This window comes from Sinocyclocheilus grahami, unplaced genomic scaffold (assembly GCF_001515645.1).
Source record: "Sinocyclocheilus grahami isolate Dianchi unplaced genomic scaffold, SAMN03320097.WGS_v1.1 scaffold106.1, whole genome shotgun sequence".
Lineage (NCBI taxonomy): Eukaryota > Metazoa > Chordata > Actinopteri > Cypriniformes > Cyprinidae > Sinocyclocheilus > Sinocyclocheilus grahami.
The window spans coordinates 600,407-614,680 of NW_015505285.1; the positions used below are offsets into that span (position 1 = coordinate 600,407).

The window sequence follows — 14,274 nt, forward strand, 5'->3', positions numbered from 1 at the left end:
AATAGAGCACAATAAGACAACAGTATTCCTAAAATGTAAGTCACTTTATGTAAGGGAATAAGCAGTTTAGCCTATTTATGTGCTGATAATGTTCTTATAAATTTGACTAATGGCTTAGGCTATCAAGATAACATGATGGTATAGCCCATGCAAGATTACAGACAGCTATTTGGACCTATACGTAGCCTAAATTAAAAGTAAGCACACACTCAAACAACCCGCAGTTTTCCTTGAAAAGTGCTAACCTTAATCCAAATTACTTTGTAGCTGGTGGAAAACTATACAGAACCATGCCTTTAACAATGCTTTGGTGATTAGTATGCTAAATGTAGGCTATACTCATGATTTATCACTTTTTCTTTTTTGTTTCAATTTGATAATGAGAATCATACATTTTAGTCCTAAATTATACAGATGAGATTAAAAACATTTGGTTTCAGAAAGAAAGAAGGGAAGGAAAAAAATCAGTCACTAATCAGCGAATACTTGGTAAATAAATATTCAAAAACTGAAAACCAAATATTATCAAATGCAAAAGCTTCTGTGAGAACAAAGTACATCCAAACAATTCGTGGTAGCCTATCGTTTGGTTTTCTTGGTGTTGCTTACATTTCCAGTGTCATTACTCAGAATTTGCTGAGCGTCATTTATTTAACTGTACCACCTTCAAATCAATAACGTTTTAGAATAAAAAAACAGAATGCACAATAAAACGTTTAAAAAATAAAAACAATATTAGCGTAATACATTTAAAATCTCATATTTATGCATTATTATAATCCCACCCCCACCCCCACATAAAGCATGTTATTACAAGTTTTCTAAAAACAAATGTAATTGTAGGCTGATGTAGGTTTGTATGGTCACAAGCGTCTATGACACGGGTGATTTTACACTCGTGGAACTCAGGCGCGCGACTCGAGGGGCCTCTCGAAATGACTAGTGTGTCACGAGAAGTCCCACGCCACAGAGCGCACTCCGCGTGTTTCACTGCCACGGCGCAGCAGCTCAGGGATTCACGTGGGGTGGGCTGGCAAAAACCCACAACAAACCCACAGCTGTGCGGAAATGACACAGTACCGTCACGTCACGCGAGAGGGCACTGACTAGAGAAAAAAAAAGCAGCGGAGAGAAACACGAACAGTAAACCGTGGACAAATCCACTGGATTTGAAGACGCGACCATGGCTAATGCCTCCTAACCTACTGCACACGGCTGCCCGGAGTCGCAAAGGTGAGTTTGATTTCAGCCGCGCAGGTAGTTTATGCGCGCCGTGGTGCGGGAGACGGGCGAAAACTCATCGGTGGATGTTTTTCTTGCCGCGTCACGCAAGAGGGAGAGTTGCGCACGGGGCACGGAGGGAGGGGAAATACGAGAGAGAAGGGCAGCACTCAGTATTACAGCAAAAAACATAAACAGTAGCCTACGTAATTTTCTTAAGACATATGCAGTCCACAGAAGGAACGCAGTAGGGAGCCGCTTGTCCGTCTGTCTCCGCGGTTGTACCGATCCGTGGGGTTTCCACTGTAAGAATGAGGAAGTGGAGCCGGTAGACGGGGGTCGGTACGGTGAAGCAGCGCCGCTCCGGTGCTCTGGCGAGACTTCACGGTGCAAGACATGAAAAACAAATAGGAAAACAATCTCACTGAACTTAACCTTGGAGAACTCTGAGAATAAAGTTTTACACGCATCACAATTTTCACACGCTTGCCATGACATTTGTGTCAAGCCGTTTGTGAAACTGACTTCACTGTCATTAACAGGACAAATGCTTCCTTTTTTTAAACTAATTATTATGATTTTGTCAATATGACAGTCAGATATTTCTAAACTTATATTACCCAAACAGCTGCTATAGCTGACAAGTGTAAGAGAGAAGTGTATAAGAAATATATGTGGTCAGATTAGATGTGTGACTATCAGATAATAGCAGTCTTGTGTGTCTCTTCCCAGGACATGAGCTCTTCTGTGTGCATGGTTAATGCAGACGGACAAGTGCCTGATAAAAGTATGTAAATAATGATTCACACTAAAATCATTCTCACCTTTCTTTGCCCTTTTGAACTTTCATTAAACATCACAACATCTTTGTTTAGTAACATGCATCACATCGAAACAAACACAGTCCAAATCAACTGATTGGATCACATGAAACTGATATCAGCTCTAAATACAGGTATAAATAACATTTAGGAGAGACAAAAAGATCGTCCAAGACCTCAGATCTTGTCAAAATGGCATGACATTGCATTTTTAGTGTAAATGCCTACCTGTAAAATCAACCACTGCCCTAAAACAAATTGCTGCTGGTAACATTAGAAAGAAATCAACCATTTCATGAAGTTTTTTTTTTAATGACTTTTATTAAATAAACCATTCTTATTTTTATGGAATGTTGCCATATTTATTGTAAATAATTGATCAGCACACATAATTTTTTTAATGGTGTGCCCACATAATCTTTACATCGAAAACATTAACTACTTCCTCCCTTGCCATGACATCTCTTTAATAATGATGCACTTCTAAGTTCTAATCAGTGCACTTTCCAGCAGCCTGTGACTCCACATCAATCCACAGCAATTAACGAGCGACAATGTTCCAAACAATTATCTGTGGACAAAATCAAGTACCACCCTATATATATATCGATAGGAAGATAAGGCAATCACAATTTCCATTTCATGCTGACAATAGTGAAAAAGCATGAAAAGCGCATTTGTATACATTTACAACACCTCAAGGAACTTGTTTGGTATGCCTGATTAAAGATGCACGTTACTACCAGTTGTAAATGTCTTGGCTGATCATTTGTGATCAGATCAACTGAGACAGATACCAGATAAAAATTAGGTCAGAGTTTTCTGTCTCATTGCAGCTATACAGATTTGTGAGATGATGTCTTTCAGTGTTTCTCAGCATTCTTGAATAGTTTTGAACGCTTGGCTTTTCTCTAGAAGTTAAAGTCGAGAAAGATGCAGAGGATATTATTGAAAACACAGAGGGAAAGATGGAGAGTTTCTTTAAACGCATTACAAAACGATCAGCAACACACGCAGTCCCTGAGGTGGAAGGGCCTACTAGCGGGAAGAGGGTCAAGGTGACAACACAGGTAAGATGAAGTGCCTATAATGAAAAGGAACATTTGTATCAATCAAAACTTTATTTTTCTACTGGTTCAACATTGCATTTGGGACATAATTTGCTGAAGAGCAGGCTATGTCCGGTCTGATTTTTCTTTTGGTACAAGCTATTAACAGCAACATCTCACACTTACTTTCCAGGCAGGAGAACATCTCCTTGACAGCAGTTCAGATAATGGAAGCAGGTCATGTTCTCACAGTCACAGATTATCTCCACAGGAACAGATTCCCATCTCTTCATACAGGAAACCACTCTACAGCATCACACATCGCATTTCTGAGCGTAAAGCTGCATCCAATCTGGACCAGCACGGAGCCCACAATGGAGTCAGAGCAAGCCATAATGGTGTTCACTTACAAAAACTGGGCAACTCTAGAAAGCATCACATGTTTAAGGCCTCCACTAATGTGGGGGTCACAGGGTCTCCTGCTGCCTTGGATTCTCCCCTCTACCCACTCATCGAGAAGATGTTCTTCCTCCTTTTAGGAGAGACAAAAAGATCGTCCAAGACCTCAGATCTTGTCAAAATGGCATGACATTGCATTTTTAGTGTAAATGCCTACCTGTAAAATCAACCACTGCCCTAAAACAAATTGCTGCTGGTAACATTAGAAAGAAATCAACCATTTCATGAAGTTTTTTTTAAAAATGACTTTTATTAAATAAACCATTCTTATTTTTATGGAATGTTGCCATATTTATTGTAAATAATTTATCAGCACACATAATTTTTTTAATGGTGTGCCCACATAATCTTTACATCGAAAACATTAACTACTTCCTCCCTTGCCATGACATCTCTTTAATAATGATGCACTTCTAAGTTCTAATCAGTGCACTTTCCAGCAGCCTGTGACTCCACATCAATCCACAGCAATTAACGAGCGACAATGTTCCAAACAATTATCTATGGACAAAATCAAGTACCACCCTATATACAGTGGGTACGGAAAGTATTCAGACCCCCTTAAATTGTGGACAAAATCAAGTACCACCCTATATATATATCGATAGGAAGATAAGGCAATCACAATTTCCATTTCATGCTGACAATAGTGAAAAAGCATGAAAAGCGCATTTGTATACATTTACAACACCTCAAGGAACTTGTTTGGTATGCCTGATTAAAGATGCACGTTACTACCAGTTGTAAATGTCTTGGCTGATCATTTGTGATCAGATCAACTGAGACAGATACCAGATAAAAATTAGGTCAGAGTTTTCTGTCTCATTGCAGCTATACAGATTTGTGAGATGATGTCTTTCAGTGTTTCTCAGCATTCTTGAATAGTTTTGAACGCTTGGCTTTTCTCTAGAAGTTAAAGTCGAGAAAGATGCAGAGGATATTATTGAAAACACAGAGGGAAAGATGGAGAGTTTCTTTAAACGCATTACAAAACGATCAGCAACACACGCAGTCCCTGAGGTGGAAGGGCCTACTAGCGGGAAGAGGGTCAAGGTGACAACACAGGTAAGATGAAGTGCCTATAATGAAAAGGAACATTTGTATCAATCAAAACTTTATTTTTCTACTGGTTCAACATTGCATTTGGGACATAATTTGCTGAAGAGCAGGCTATGTCCGGTCTGATTTTTCTTTTGGTACAAGCTATTAACAGCAACATCTCACACTTACTTTCCAGGCAGGAGAACATCTCCTTGACAGCAGTTCAGATAATGGAAGCAGGTCATGTTCTCACAGTCACAGATTATCTCCACAGGAACAGATTCCCATCTCTTCATACAGGAAACCACTCTACAGCATCACACATCGCATTTCTGAGCGTAAAGCTGCATCCAATCTGGACCAGCACGGAGCCCACAATGGAGTCAGAGCAAGCCATAATGGTGTTCACTTACAAAAACTGGGCAACTCTAGAAAGCATCACATGTTTAAGGCCTCCACTAATGTGGGGGTCACAGGGTCTCCTGCTGCCTTGGATTCTCCCCTCTACCCACTCATCGAGAAGATGTTCTTCCTCCTCAACACGCTGAATTCCAGCATGACCCAGCTGCACAGTAAGGTGGATTTGCTCTCGCTTGAAGTGACGCGCATCAAAAAGCAGATGAAGCCCTCTGAGATAGTCATGGAATTTCAACCTCCTCCTGAATACCAGCTGACCAGCGAAGAACTCACCCAGTTGATGGAGCAAACGTCCACTGCGGGAGATCTTGGCTGCAGACTCCTCGTTCAACTGTTCCCAGAACTTTTCACAGCAAAAGAATGCACGCATGGCTGCAGCACATGCAGCCTTACAACCAAACGGACATTAGATTCATTGCACCTTCAGCTAATACGTAACTATGTGGAAGTCTGCTACCCGCTGGTGAAAAATGAAAATGTCTGGCAGACGGAGTGCTTGCTGCAGATCAATGATTTCTTGAACCGTTTCTGGGCTCAGAAGGACATGGAGAGTGGTCATATGTGTGACAAACAGGCTCCAGTGCTTGTCGGGTTTGACATGGAACCCAATCATGCTTGTCATTTCATCAGTGAAGATGCCCAGGACGAGAGTCTTTCCCTTAACTCTGGAGAGAACAATGATGTTCATCTCAATGTCAGTTCAGATGTAGTGTTTGACCAACATGAGGCAGACTCTGAAGACTTAACTTCACCAGAGGAGCTTGTTGTGTTTTTGATGAACAGACTCTTTCCGGAGGTGTTTGAGGAGGGCAAGTTGCCGGAGGGCCACAACAGCATTGGACAGTTGATCATTGACTCAGACAGACTAGAAATTATACGAAAATACATGGAGGCCAATTTCCCTGATATCCCAGAAGAAACCTGGCTGCAGCTGTGCGTACAACGAATGGAGGAAGCACTGGAGAATGCTTCGGTCAATGGCAGCAGTCGTGACAACCGAGAGATGTATGACACCACTCGTCTGCCTGATAACATCTCCATTGTTAAGATCAGTGATCTGTGTGGTTACGAAAAACCAAATCGCAGGTCTACGAAATCATGGCTGGAGCCTGTGGATTTTGACAAACTGGAGATTCCTCCTCCGGACTTTGAAGTTCCTCGGGAGTATTTACTTACTAAGGAACAGCTAAAGAATAACTATGAAAGCAGTTTATCAATTGGGAACTTTGCCTCTCGACTCCTGGTTCTCATGTTCCCTGAGCTCTTTACTTACGAGAATGCTCGAAAATACTACAACTGCAGTGGCTCTCTAGGAAAGAAACAGCTGGATCCCCTACGAATCAGTCTCATCCGGCATTACGTCCAGCTGCTTTACCCACAAGCTAAGAACGACCGTGTGTGGACCCTTGAGTTTGTCGGCAAACTTGATGAGCGTTGTAGGCGACGGGATACCGACCAACGACGTTCATACCAGCAACAACGGAAGGTCTGTTCACCTGACCAAGAGCCTGACCCAAAAGACTCGCTGCTAACTGCTGGGCAAATAAATGTTCTCAGTTCGGATCGTCTGAAAGAGGACTTTGAAGTCCTGTCTTCACCCCTGGAGAAAAGCAGCAAGGACTTCTGCAAAATTCCTCTCGAGGACCTTTCAGTGTCCACCCCAAACTTCCCAGTGCCTTCTGAGTACCTGCTCACGGATGCTGAAGTGAGGGAAATTGTCCAACAGAGTCTGTCTGTGGGAAATTTTGCTGCTCGCCTTCTCGTCCGTCTCTTCCCGGAACTTTTCACGCAGGAAAATTTACGGCTGCAGTACAACCACTCTGGGGCCTGCAACAAGAAACAGCTGGACCCTGTGCGTCTCCGACTTATTCGTCATTACGTGGAGGCTGTCTATCCAGTTGACAAAATGGAGGAAGTGTGGCACTATGAATGTGTGCCAAGCATTGACGAGCGCTGTAGGCGCCCCAATCGCAAGAAATGTGACATTCTAAAGAAGGCAAAGAGATCAAACAACACTGTGACTTATTCTTAGACAATGTTCCTGCAAAGCGCAGACCTGTTTTCCTATATTTTACACAACATACCTGTTATTTGCACAAGTCTATAAGCTGAAGCATACTGAAACTTGTTCTTGTTTAAGGTCTAGTTCGGCTGGTCGAGTTCACATCCATGGCCTTAAACAGGATGGTTTCGTAGGTGACAAAGTTGGTGATTGAAGCCACTATCACATGACAGTGAAATATTAGTGTTACTATTTATATGCCAAAATATTATTGATGTTACTCTAATGTCTAATTAATAGATAAGATAAAGTTAGCCTTAATCAATTTAAATGTAAACATTTAGTTTTTAAAAAAAATAGGTCACTTTAGTTTCAGGTGAGGGCAGAGACGATATATAAATATATATATATATATATATTGTTTTAAGTTGTAGCAATGTTGCAGCACTGGCTTTTTCTAATTATCAACATATTGAAGTATGTCCTGCCTTCCAGGAAGTAAATCTTATTCATCTGTACTTAACTATAGCACCAGGTTATATGTTATATATTTTTAAATAAAAATTCACTTCCTAGCCAAGATGTGTTTCATGTTCTTTTTATTTTACTTCAGATACACAAGTGAGGGTCAATAGGAGCATTTTACAGTCAGAGAAAATCATAAAAATATTATCTTTGTTGTTTTTCAAGAATAAATGTGTGTTCCTTGTATAATCCACCACTGCCCATTATAATGAAGAAAGAAATACAGTTTGGAAATGGTATTTGTTTGGGTTTTGAAAATTTTTTTCCTGCATAAATGCTCTGCAAAAACCTTTTAATATTTCCTTTTTTTTGTCTGGTAATCTTAGTGCAGTTGTATACAAAGGCACTCTGTATCCTTTCTGAAAATTGCTCACTGAAAATCTGTGAAAATGGTGAAAACTAAATAAGGTATCAGAAACAAGGGATCAGAAAACTACCAATATCCCAAACACGATCTGATTAATCCCACAATGTTATTTTGTGAATCTAGTAAATATTAGAAAAATAATTAAAAATATAGCATATAACCAAAACCACCGCTAAATAATAAGATGCGTTTGTGTTCCATTTGTGACCTGTAAAGTAAAAAAAAAAAAACACCTTTAAGTAGTATGAAACTTGACTACTGTTAAGTGAATCGATGTGAGAAAGACCTTCAGTCTTTGTTGGACATAGAAAACATCATTAAATTCTCAATCTGCAATTTCAGAATCAAATGGTTGGGGAGTGGAATAAGAAATAGCAGTTTTGTCCTATTTTCTGATCTTTCACCTCTCAAACACATCACAGAATTAGTCTTTACTGCTTGTGCACATCCTTTCTGGGAAGTTGTAGGTGTTTCCAGGTTCTTAGAATGACTCTCTGCTTTTCGGCATCTTTTGTCTCTCCGACCACCTTTTTTAAAATCACTCTCTTCAGCAAGACTGTGTCCATTTCCTTGTCCTCATTTAGGATCAGATCCAGTGTATCCCCCACTTTAACCTGTAGGAGGCAAAATGTAATGTTAAATTAAGGTGCTTATACTAATCAGTACTCAGATTAATTCAGTATTGGGAAGACTACCACAAGCAGAGTAGTTTTTTTTATTACATCCATAATTTTTTCAGCTAGTCTTAGATATTTTTGAGGAAAGTTCTTTCTGATTATTCCACTAGAGGGTGCTGACTCACCATTTTGCTCTTCTTGGTGAGTTTCTGACCATTCAGTCTCAATTTGAGGTTATAGAAAGCATCCTCCACACCACTGTAAATGAGATACATGTGTTAGTAACTGCCACTGGCCAAAACACCACAAACTAAATGTACAAGGAGAGCAATATGAGCAAAGATTAAATACGAACGTCACCAGTCCATTCTCTGAGGTAAAATCTAGGAGTTACATCTGCAAATGGAACTGAAAACACTAGTTTGGAACTCACCAGTGTGGCAGGCAGAATTAATCACTGAACATGATGGACAGTTTCTCCGACTTACTTTCGTGCAATGTCCAATCCGGTCTTCAAAACCAGATCAAAACGTAGAGACTGGACAGTTTTCTCGTGGTCTTTATAGTCTTTTGGCAGGCCTGGGTCATCTGGAAGCTCATCCTCATAATCACTAGCCTCTGCATCTTCCTGTTCCTCCTCCTCCTCCTCTTCCTGCTGCACTGCTTTTTGCTTCCCTTTCTTTCTCGTGCTCTTGAGCCGGGTCTGATGGCGCAACCAGCTCTGCCGAGTGTCCCATGATTTCGGCCACATAGCTGGCCGGTGTGTCTGGGGTGTGCCTGAACCCCACAACTGACGCGCGTGTAATGTTCGCGGGCACCACATGCTGAGACCAGAGGCATGGCACGGTGTGAGCAGCTGCAGGGAGTTCAGTCGGCCTAGCTGCCGCAGGGCCAGCGCCTGCACGGACAGACTCTGCATACTGTAACACTGAACACAGACACAAGAGAAAAGAGGTAACGTGCATGCACACTTTACATTCTTCCAAATGCCTAGATTCAGCACTAAACGCTCTGGAAATCTTCTAAACCAACAGTGTGTATCCTTTTCCAAATAACTGATTTGAGGAGGGGAAATGTAAATGCTATTTAAGTACAGACATAAGGAAAAGCATGATATAATTTATGAATATCTGACATATTCTCATGACGAAGTTGCATAGCAACTCATAATGTGTTTTGTACCACAAACCACTGCTCACGGTTTAAAACTTCAGGATGCTTCACCATCAACAAATGCAAAAACAACACTTGTTTGTTTAACAACGACTTAAAAAGATAATAATGTTACCTAACTGAGTTGAGAGATCTCCCCTTGATTCTCTAATCTCGAGCTGACCAACGGGCACAATAAAAACAAACCAGCAGTCGCTGCTGCTGCTGTAGTAGTGCAATTTTACAGCGCCCTCTAGAGTCGGGATGAATTATACACAATGCAGAATTATGTTTCTGCGTTATAATATATATTTAATTATATTTTATCATTAGGGTTTTAGCGATATCATAAAGTTGATTATATATAAGCTAATAAACATGACTATTTTTCCCAGAATTTCCAGAATGCTTTGGGCACTGTGTAGGCTACTATCTATGCATTGCAGTTCTAGTGGTATTCTGCACTACATCTGTAGAAGACTAATCGCCCGCCCAGTCAAACGCACTTGTTTCTCTGGATTGGTGGCTCGCGTTGGACGTCTGGGGGCCAGCGGCTTTAAAACATCATGTGAGCGCCTCCTCCTGTCGAAACTCTCACAGTGGGTCGGAATAAACACAAGAACAGAGATTCCTGCATCCATCTTCATCAACATGACATGCTTTATTTGCATTTCTGTCTTTTGTTTGTCTGCATTTTTAATGGAGGCGCAGGGTACGTATGGCCCTTACTTACGGAACCATAACCAGCTCTACGGAGACCGGCAGAGATCTCACTTCACCCCTAATATGCCTGGTCCTGGACACGGCAACTCCATCAACTTTGGAGGTAATACTTTTTTATTATTATTATTATTATTTTATTTTATTTGTAACTTTATTATTATTATTATTATTAAAATCATGTGAAATCTACACTTGTAATTCTTTTCAAGCCTTGATTGAAATTAATATTTAAAATATGTTAACACTGAGTATTTTTATTTTTTTTAACTACTTGAGTGAAATACAGAAGTTCTTTTTGTTTGTTTTTAAAATGGCATTAGTGCTCTTCAGGAACCTAACCTAGCCTATAGTCCCGTAAAATTATGTAATCTACACACAGCTGGACTTTCTATTTTACAGTAGGCTTATTATTAGCATAGTCTTTCTCAACAAGTGCTTAGTGATGGATCAGAGACCTTTAGACTTCTAAAACCTTGGGAGCAGTGGTTCTAGTAGCTTCTACATTACAGGAATAATTGAAGCATAAAAATCTTTTTTTCTATTGTTCATTAAAAATGTAATTTTTTTTACTTATTTATATTACATTTGCAAAATGAAGGCTCTACATGATTTGTGAGCTTTAAAACATATCTTTCAAAATTGTACTACATTTAATTTTTCCTTTTTTAAAGGAAATTTGTGTCATCTTTTAACTGAAATCATTAATGTAGCAATGCTATATACTTCGGCCTCCTAAATGATCTTTTTTTTAATTTATATTTTTTATGAGAAGTGGATCTGGGGCTACAACATGTTTTTCCTTAAGGTTGACATGTTAATTGTTGCAGTCATTCACAGAGAACCTCTGAACAGGCAACTGACTTTGCCTCACTGCTTGAAAATGGAGACCTTTAGCTCATGCTTTTGCTAACAAACAAAAAGTGTCACCTTAAACCCACATCAATATAATATTGCTTTAAACCAATCGAGTAATGGCTTACTTTAATGCTTCTCTCCCTCCTTTTCTTGTTCTAAATCTCTTTTTCATGCTCCCACCTTGTCTTTCTCCTTTGTTTTTTCCTTTTCATCTGTCTATGGATTCTTGGCATTTTTCCTCTCTTTCTGTCTTTGTATTTCTATGTTTCTGTTTACCCTCTCTTTCTCTCTCTCACTATAACCAAACAAAGCTCATGGCTTTAATCACAGGTTTTACAGCTATCATCATCGCAACCCTCATCAGCACCATCACCAGCGGCCGCCCTGGAAAGGGCCGCCCTTTATCTACCACCGTCCTGCCTTACCTGTCCAGCCCATCTCACCTGTCCATCCTGTCCGGTCAGTTGTGCCCACACCTCCCAAAATTCTGGTGGTGCTACCTGTCCCTACAGTGCCCATGCCACTCACCAAGGTAGCCACCCTACCCCCGCCACCTCCAACACAGACTTCAACCACTACAACCACAGCAACCACAACAACCACAGCAATCACAACAACCACGACAACCACTCCAGAGCCAGTCAGTACCCCTCATGGCACACCTGCCCCTGCCGAACCTTCCACTGACCCAGGTAGATCAATCCCACCCCACCGGGTGCAGACGACCAGTCTGGTCCTCTTATGTCCCTCTTAATAATCGTTCTCTTCTTTTCTTTCTCTCTCTCTTTTCAAGGGGAAATCATAAAAAACTGAATTGTCATTTATAGGGGTATAACAATATATTCATTCCACAATTCGGTTTGATACACAATACTGATTTTACAATACAATGCTCTATCAATACTTGTAGTATCACAATCAGAGACAATTTTACAGTTTTTAATTATTACTTCTAAGACGTATGATAAAAGGAATAGTTCAAGATTTGCTAAAAATTACTCATCCTCAGACCATCCCCTGGTGACCCTGGACCACAAAACCAGTCTTAAGTCGCTGGGGTATCTTTGAAGCCAAAAATACATTGTATGGGTCAAAATTATAGATTTTTCTTTTATGCCAAAATCATTAGGATATTAAGTAAAGATCATGTTCCATGAAGACATTTTGTAAATTTCCTACCATAAATATCTATCAAAACTTTATTTTTGATTAGTAATATGCATTGCTAAGAACTTCATTTGGACAACTTTAAAGGTGATTTTCTCAATATTTCGATTTTTTTTGCACCCTCAGATTCCAGATTTTCAAATAGTTGTATCTCGGCCAAATATTATCCTATCTTAACAAACCATATGGAACCAATGGAAAGCTTATTTAATATAAATTTCGAAAAATTTACCCTTATGACTGGTTTTGTGGTCCAGGGTCACATATTGGGAGAAATGTATCATTACATTACTTGCTCACCAATGGATCCACCGCAATGAATGGGTGCCGTCTTCTATTGCGTAATTGTTCTTTATTATACACAATATTGTCACTATCCATCATACATATTGTTGCGCTTTTGTATTGCGATATATTGTGATACAAAATATTGTTATACCTCTGGTCATTTAGCATTAAACAAGCAGGACAAATAGCATTAATGAGGCCATTTTTGCTAATGCCAAGCTCATTGTCTACAGAAATGCAATTGTTTAGCACAAATGGGATTAACTGACTCAGTTTCTTTCTTTTTTTTAGTCACAGCTCTGCACTGCTAACTGAGGAGCCTCTTTTTTCATAAACAAACACTTTTTTTACATATTAATCTCTTTCAACATCACACTTTGCACTTTTTAATAATTTTAATGATAATGTGACACTAATTTTCAATGAATTATTTATGTCTTACAGCTCCAGCAGAGCTCTGCAAGAGTCGTCCTCTAGACCTGGTTTTTATCATTGACAGTTCTCGTAGCGTCCGACCTGCAGAGTTCGAAAAGGTCAAAATATTCCTCTCTGAAATGGTTGATTCTCTTGATATCGGATCCGATGCCACACGAGTCGCCCTGGTCAACTACGCCAGCACTGTCAACATTGAGTTCCTTCTGAAAAAGTACTTCAGTAAGGCCGAGGTCAAGCAGGCCTTCTCCCGTATTGATCCGCTCTCAACAGGAACTATGACTGGCCTGGCTATCAAAACCGCCATGGAGCAGGTTTTTACAGAGAGCGCTGGGGCCCGGCCACTAAAAAAGAACATCGGTAAGGTGGCCATCATTGTGACTGATGGAAGGCCGCAAGATAAAGTTGAAGAGGTGGCAGCAGCAGCAAGGGCTTTTGGAATTGAAATATATGCTGTCGGAGTGGACAGAGCAGATATGCGGTCTCTCAAACAGATGGCCAGTCAGCCTCTGGATGACCATGTGTTCTATGTGGAGACATACGGAGTGATCGAGAAACTAACATCTAAGTTCAGGGAGACACTCTGTGGTAAGAGAATAAAGATCCTATTGTGTTGGGGAAAACAGTTTATAATCAATTAGATCATATTTGAATTTAATAAAAAAAATGTATTATAAAAATATCGCAAATGTAATTATTAAAAAATATATATAAATTGTATTTCTATAAATACAATTAATTTGAAATTAATTGAATGCCTCACTGACTCATCAATAATGTTTCATATAATTAATATTATTATTTCATATGTAATATTAAATTTATTTGGTTTTGGTTTATCATTAGTGAAATTATTTTTGCTCATTCAGCTGATTTTGCAGGTTTCGATGCTTGTGCGCTTGGACACAACTGCCAACATATTTGTGTCAACAACAACGCCTCTTATTTCTGCGAGTGCAGAGAGGGATATGTTATCAACTCTGACAAGAAAACGTGCTCTAAGCAGACCAATGGTTTGTCATAAAAATATGCATCAAATCATTTGAAAAATTTGATGCATATAGTAAAGATATTTTTTTTTTAAATTTCCTTTTATTTTGGGAAAAAATTGTAAAATGTAAAGAATGTGCACACCATT

The 14,274-nt window shown here is 39.7% G+C and overlaps 3 protein-coding genes across 8 annotated transcripts; 2 read left to right on the forward strand and 1 right to left on the reverse strand.

The window, feature by feature from the left end:
- Positions 1–867: 867 nt before the first annotated feature.
- On the forward strand, positions 868–7,928 carry bend3 (BEN domain containing 3). 3 transcript variants are annotated; one of them, XM_016276734.1, is made up of 4 exons: positions 868–1,233; positions 1,954–2,008; positions 2,958–3,112; positions 4,788–7,928. In XM_016276734.1, exons 2-4 carry the CDS (start codon positions 1,957–1,959, stop codon positions 7,038–7,040), a joined length of 2,460 nt encoding a protein of 819 aa, XP_016132220.1. In that variant the 5' UTR covers positions 868–1,233; positions 1,954–1,956; the 3' UTR covers positions 7,041–7,928. The 3 variants fall into 3 exon arrangements, with proteins under 3 accessions (XP_016132220.1, XP_016132219.1, XP_016132217.1); XM_016276733.1 differs by lacking the exons at positions 868–1,233; positions 1,954–2,008; positions 2,958–3,112 and adding exons at positions 4,158–4,356; positions 4,461–4,615; XM_016276731.1 differs by lacking the exons at positions 868–1,233; positions 1,954–2,008; positions 2,958–3,112 and adding an exon at positions 4,367–4,615.
- Positions 7,858–9,911, reverse strand: LOC107588589 (uncharacterized protein C6orf203 homolog). 4 transcript variants are annotated; one of them, XM_016276738.1, is made up of 4 exons: positions 9,813–9,911; positions 9,008–9,439; positions 8,705–8,777; positions 7,858–8,516 (listed from the first exon to the last, which is right to left on the reverse strand). In XM_016276738.1, exons 2-4 carry the CDS (start codon positions 9,436–9,438, stop codon positions 8,334–8,336), a joined length of 687 nt encoding a protein of 228 aa, XP_016132224.1. In that variant the 5' UTR covers position 9,439; positions 9,813–9,911; the 3' UTR covers positions 7,858–8,333. The 4 variants fall into 4 exon arrangements, with proteins under 4 accessions (XP_016132224.1, XP_016132223.1, XP_016132221.1 ...); XM_016276737.1 differs by having other exon boundaries at positions 9,008–9,447; XM_016276735.1 differs by having other exon boundaries at positions 9,808–9,910.
- A 254-nt stretch (positions 9,912–10,165) lies between these two features.
- LOC107588687 (matrilin-3-like) lies at positions 10,166–14,160 on the forward strand. The gene is made up of 5 exons (XM_016276898.1): positions 10,166–10,239; positions 10,383–10,497; positions 11,561–11,941; positions 13,149–13,724; positions 14,006–14,160. The coding sequence occupies exons 2-5, from the start codon at positions 10,458–10,460 to the stop codon at positions 14,158–14,160; spliced, it is 1,152 nt and encodes a 383-aa protein (XP_016132384.1). The 5' UTR covers positions 10,166–10,239; positions 10,383–10,457.
- The last annotated feature ends 114 nt before the right edge of the window (positions 14,161–14,274 follow it).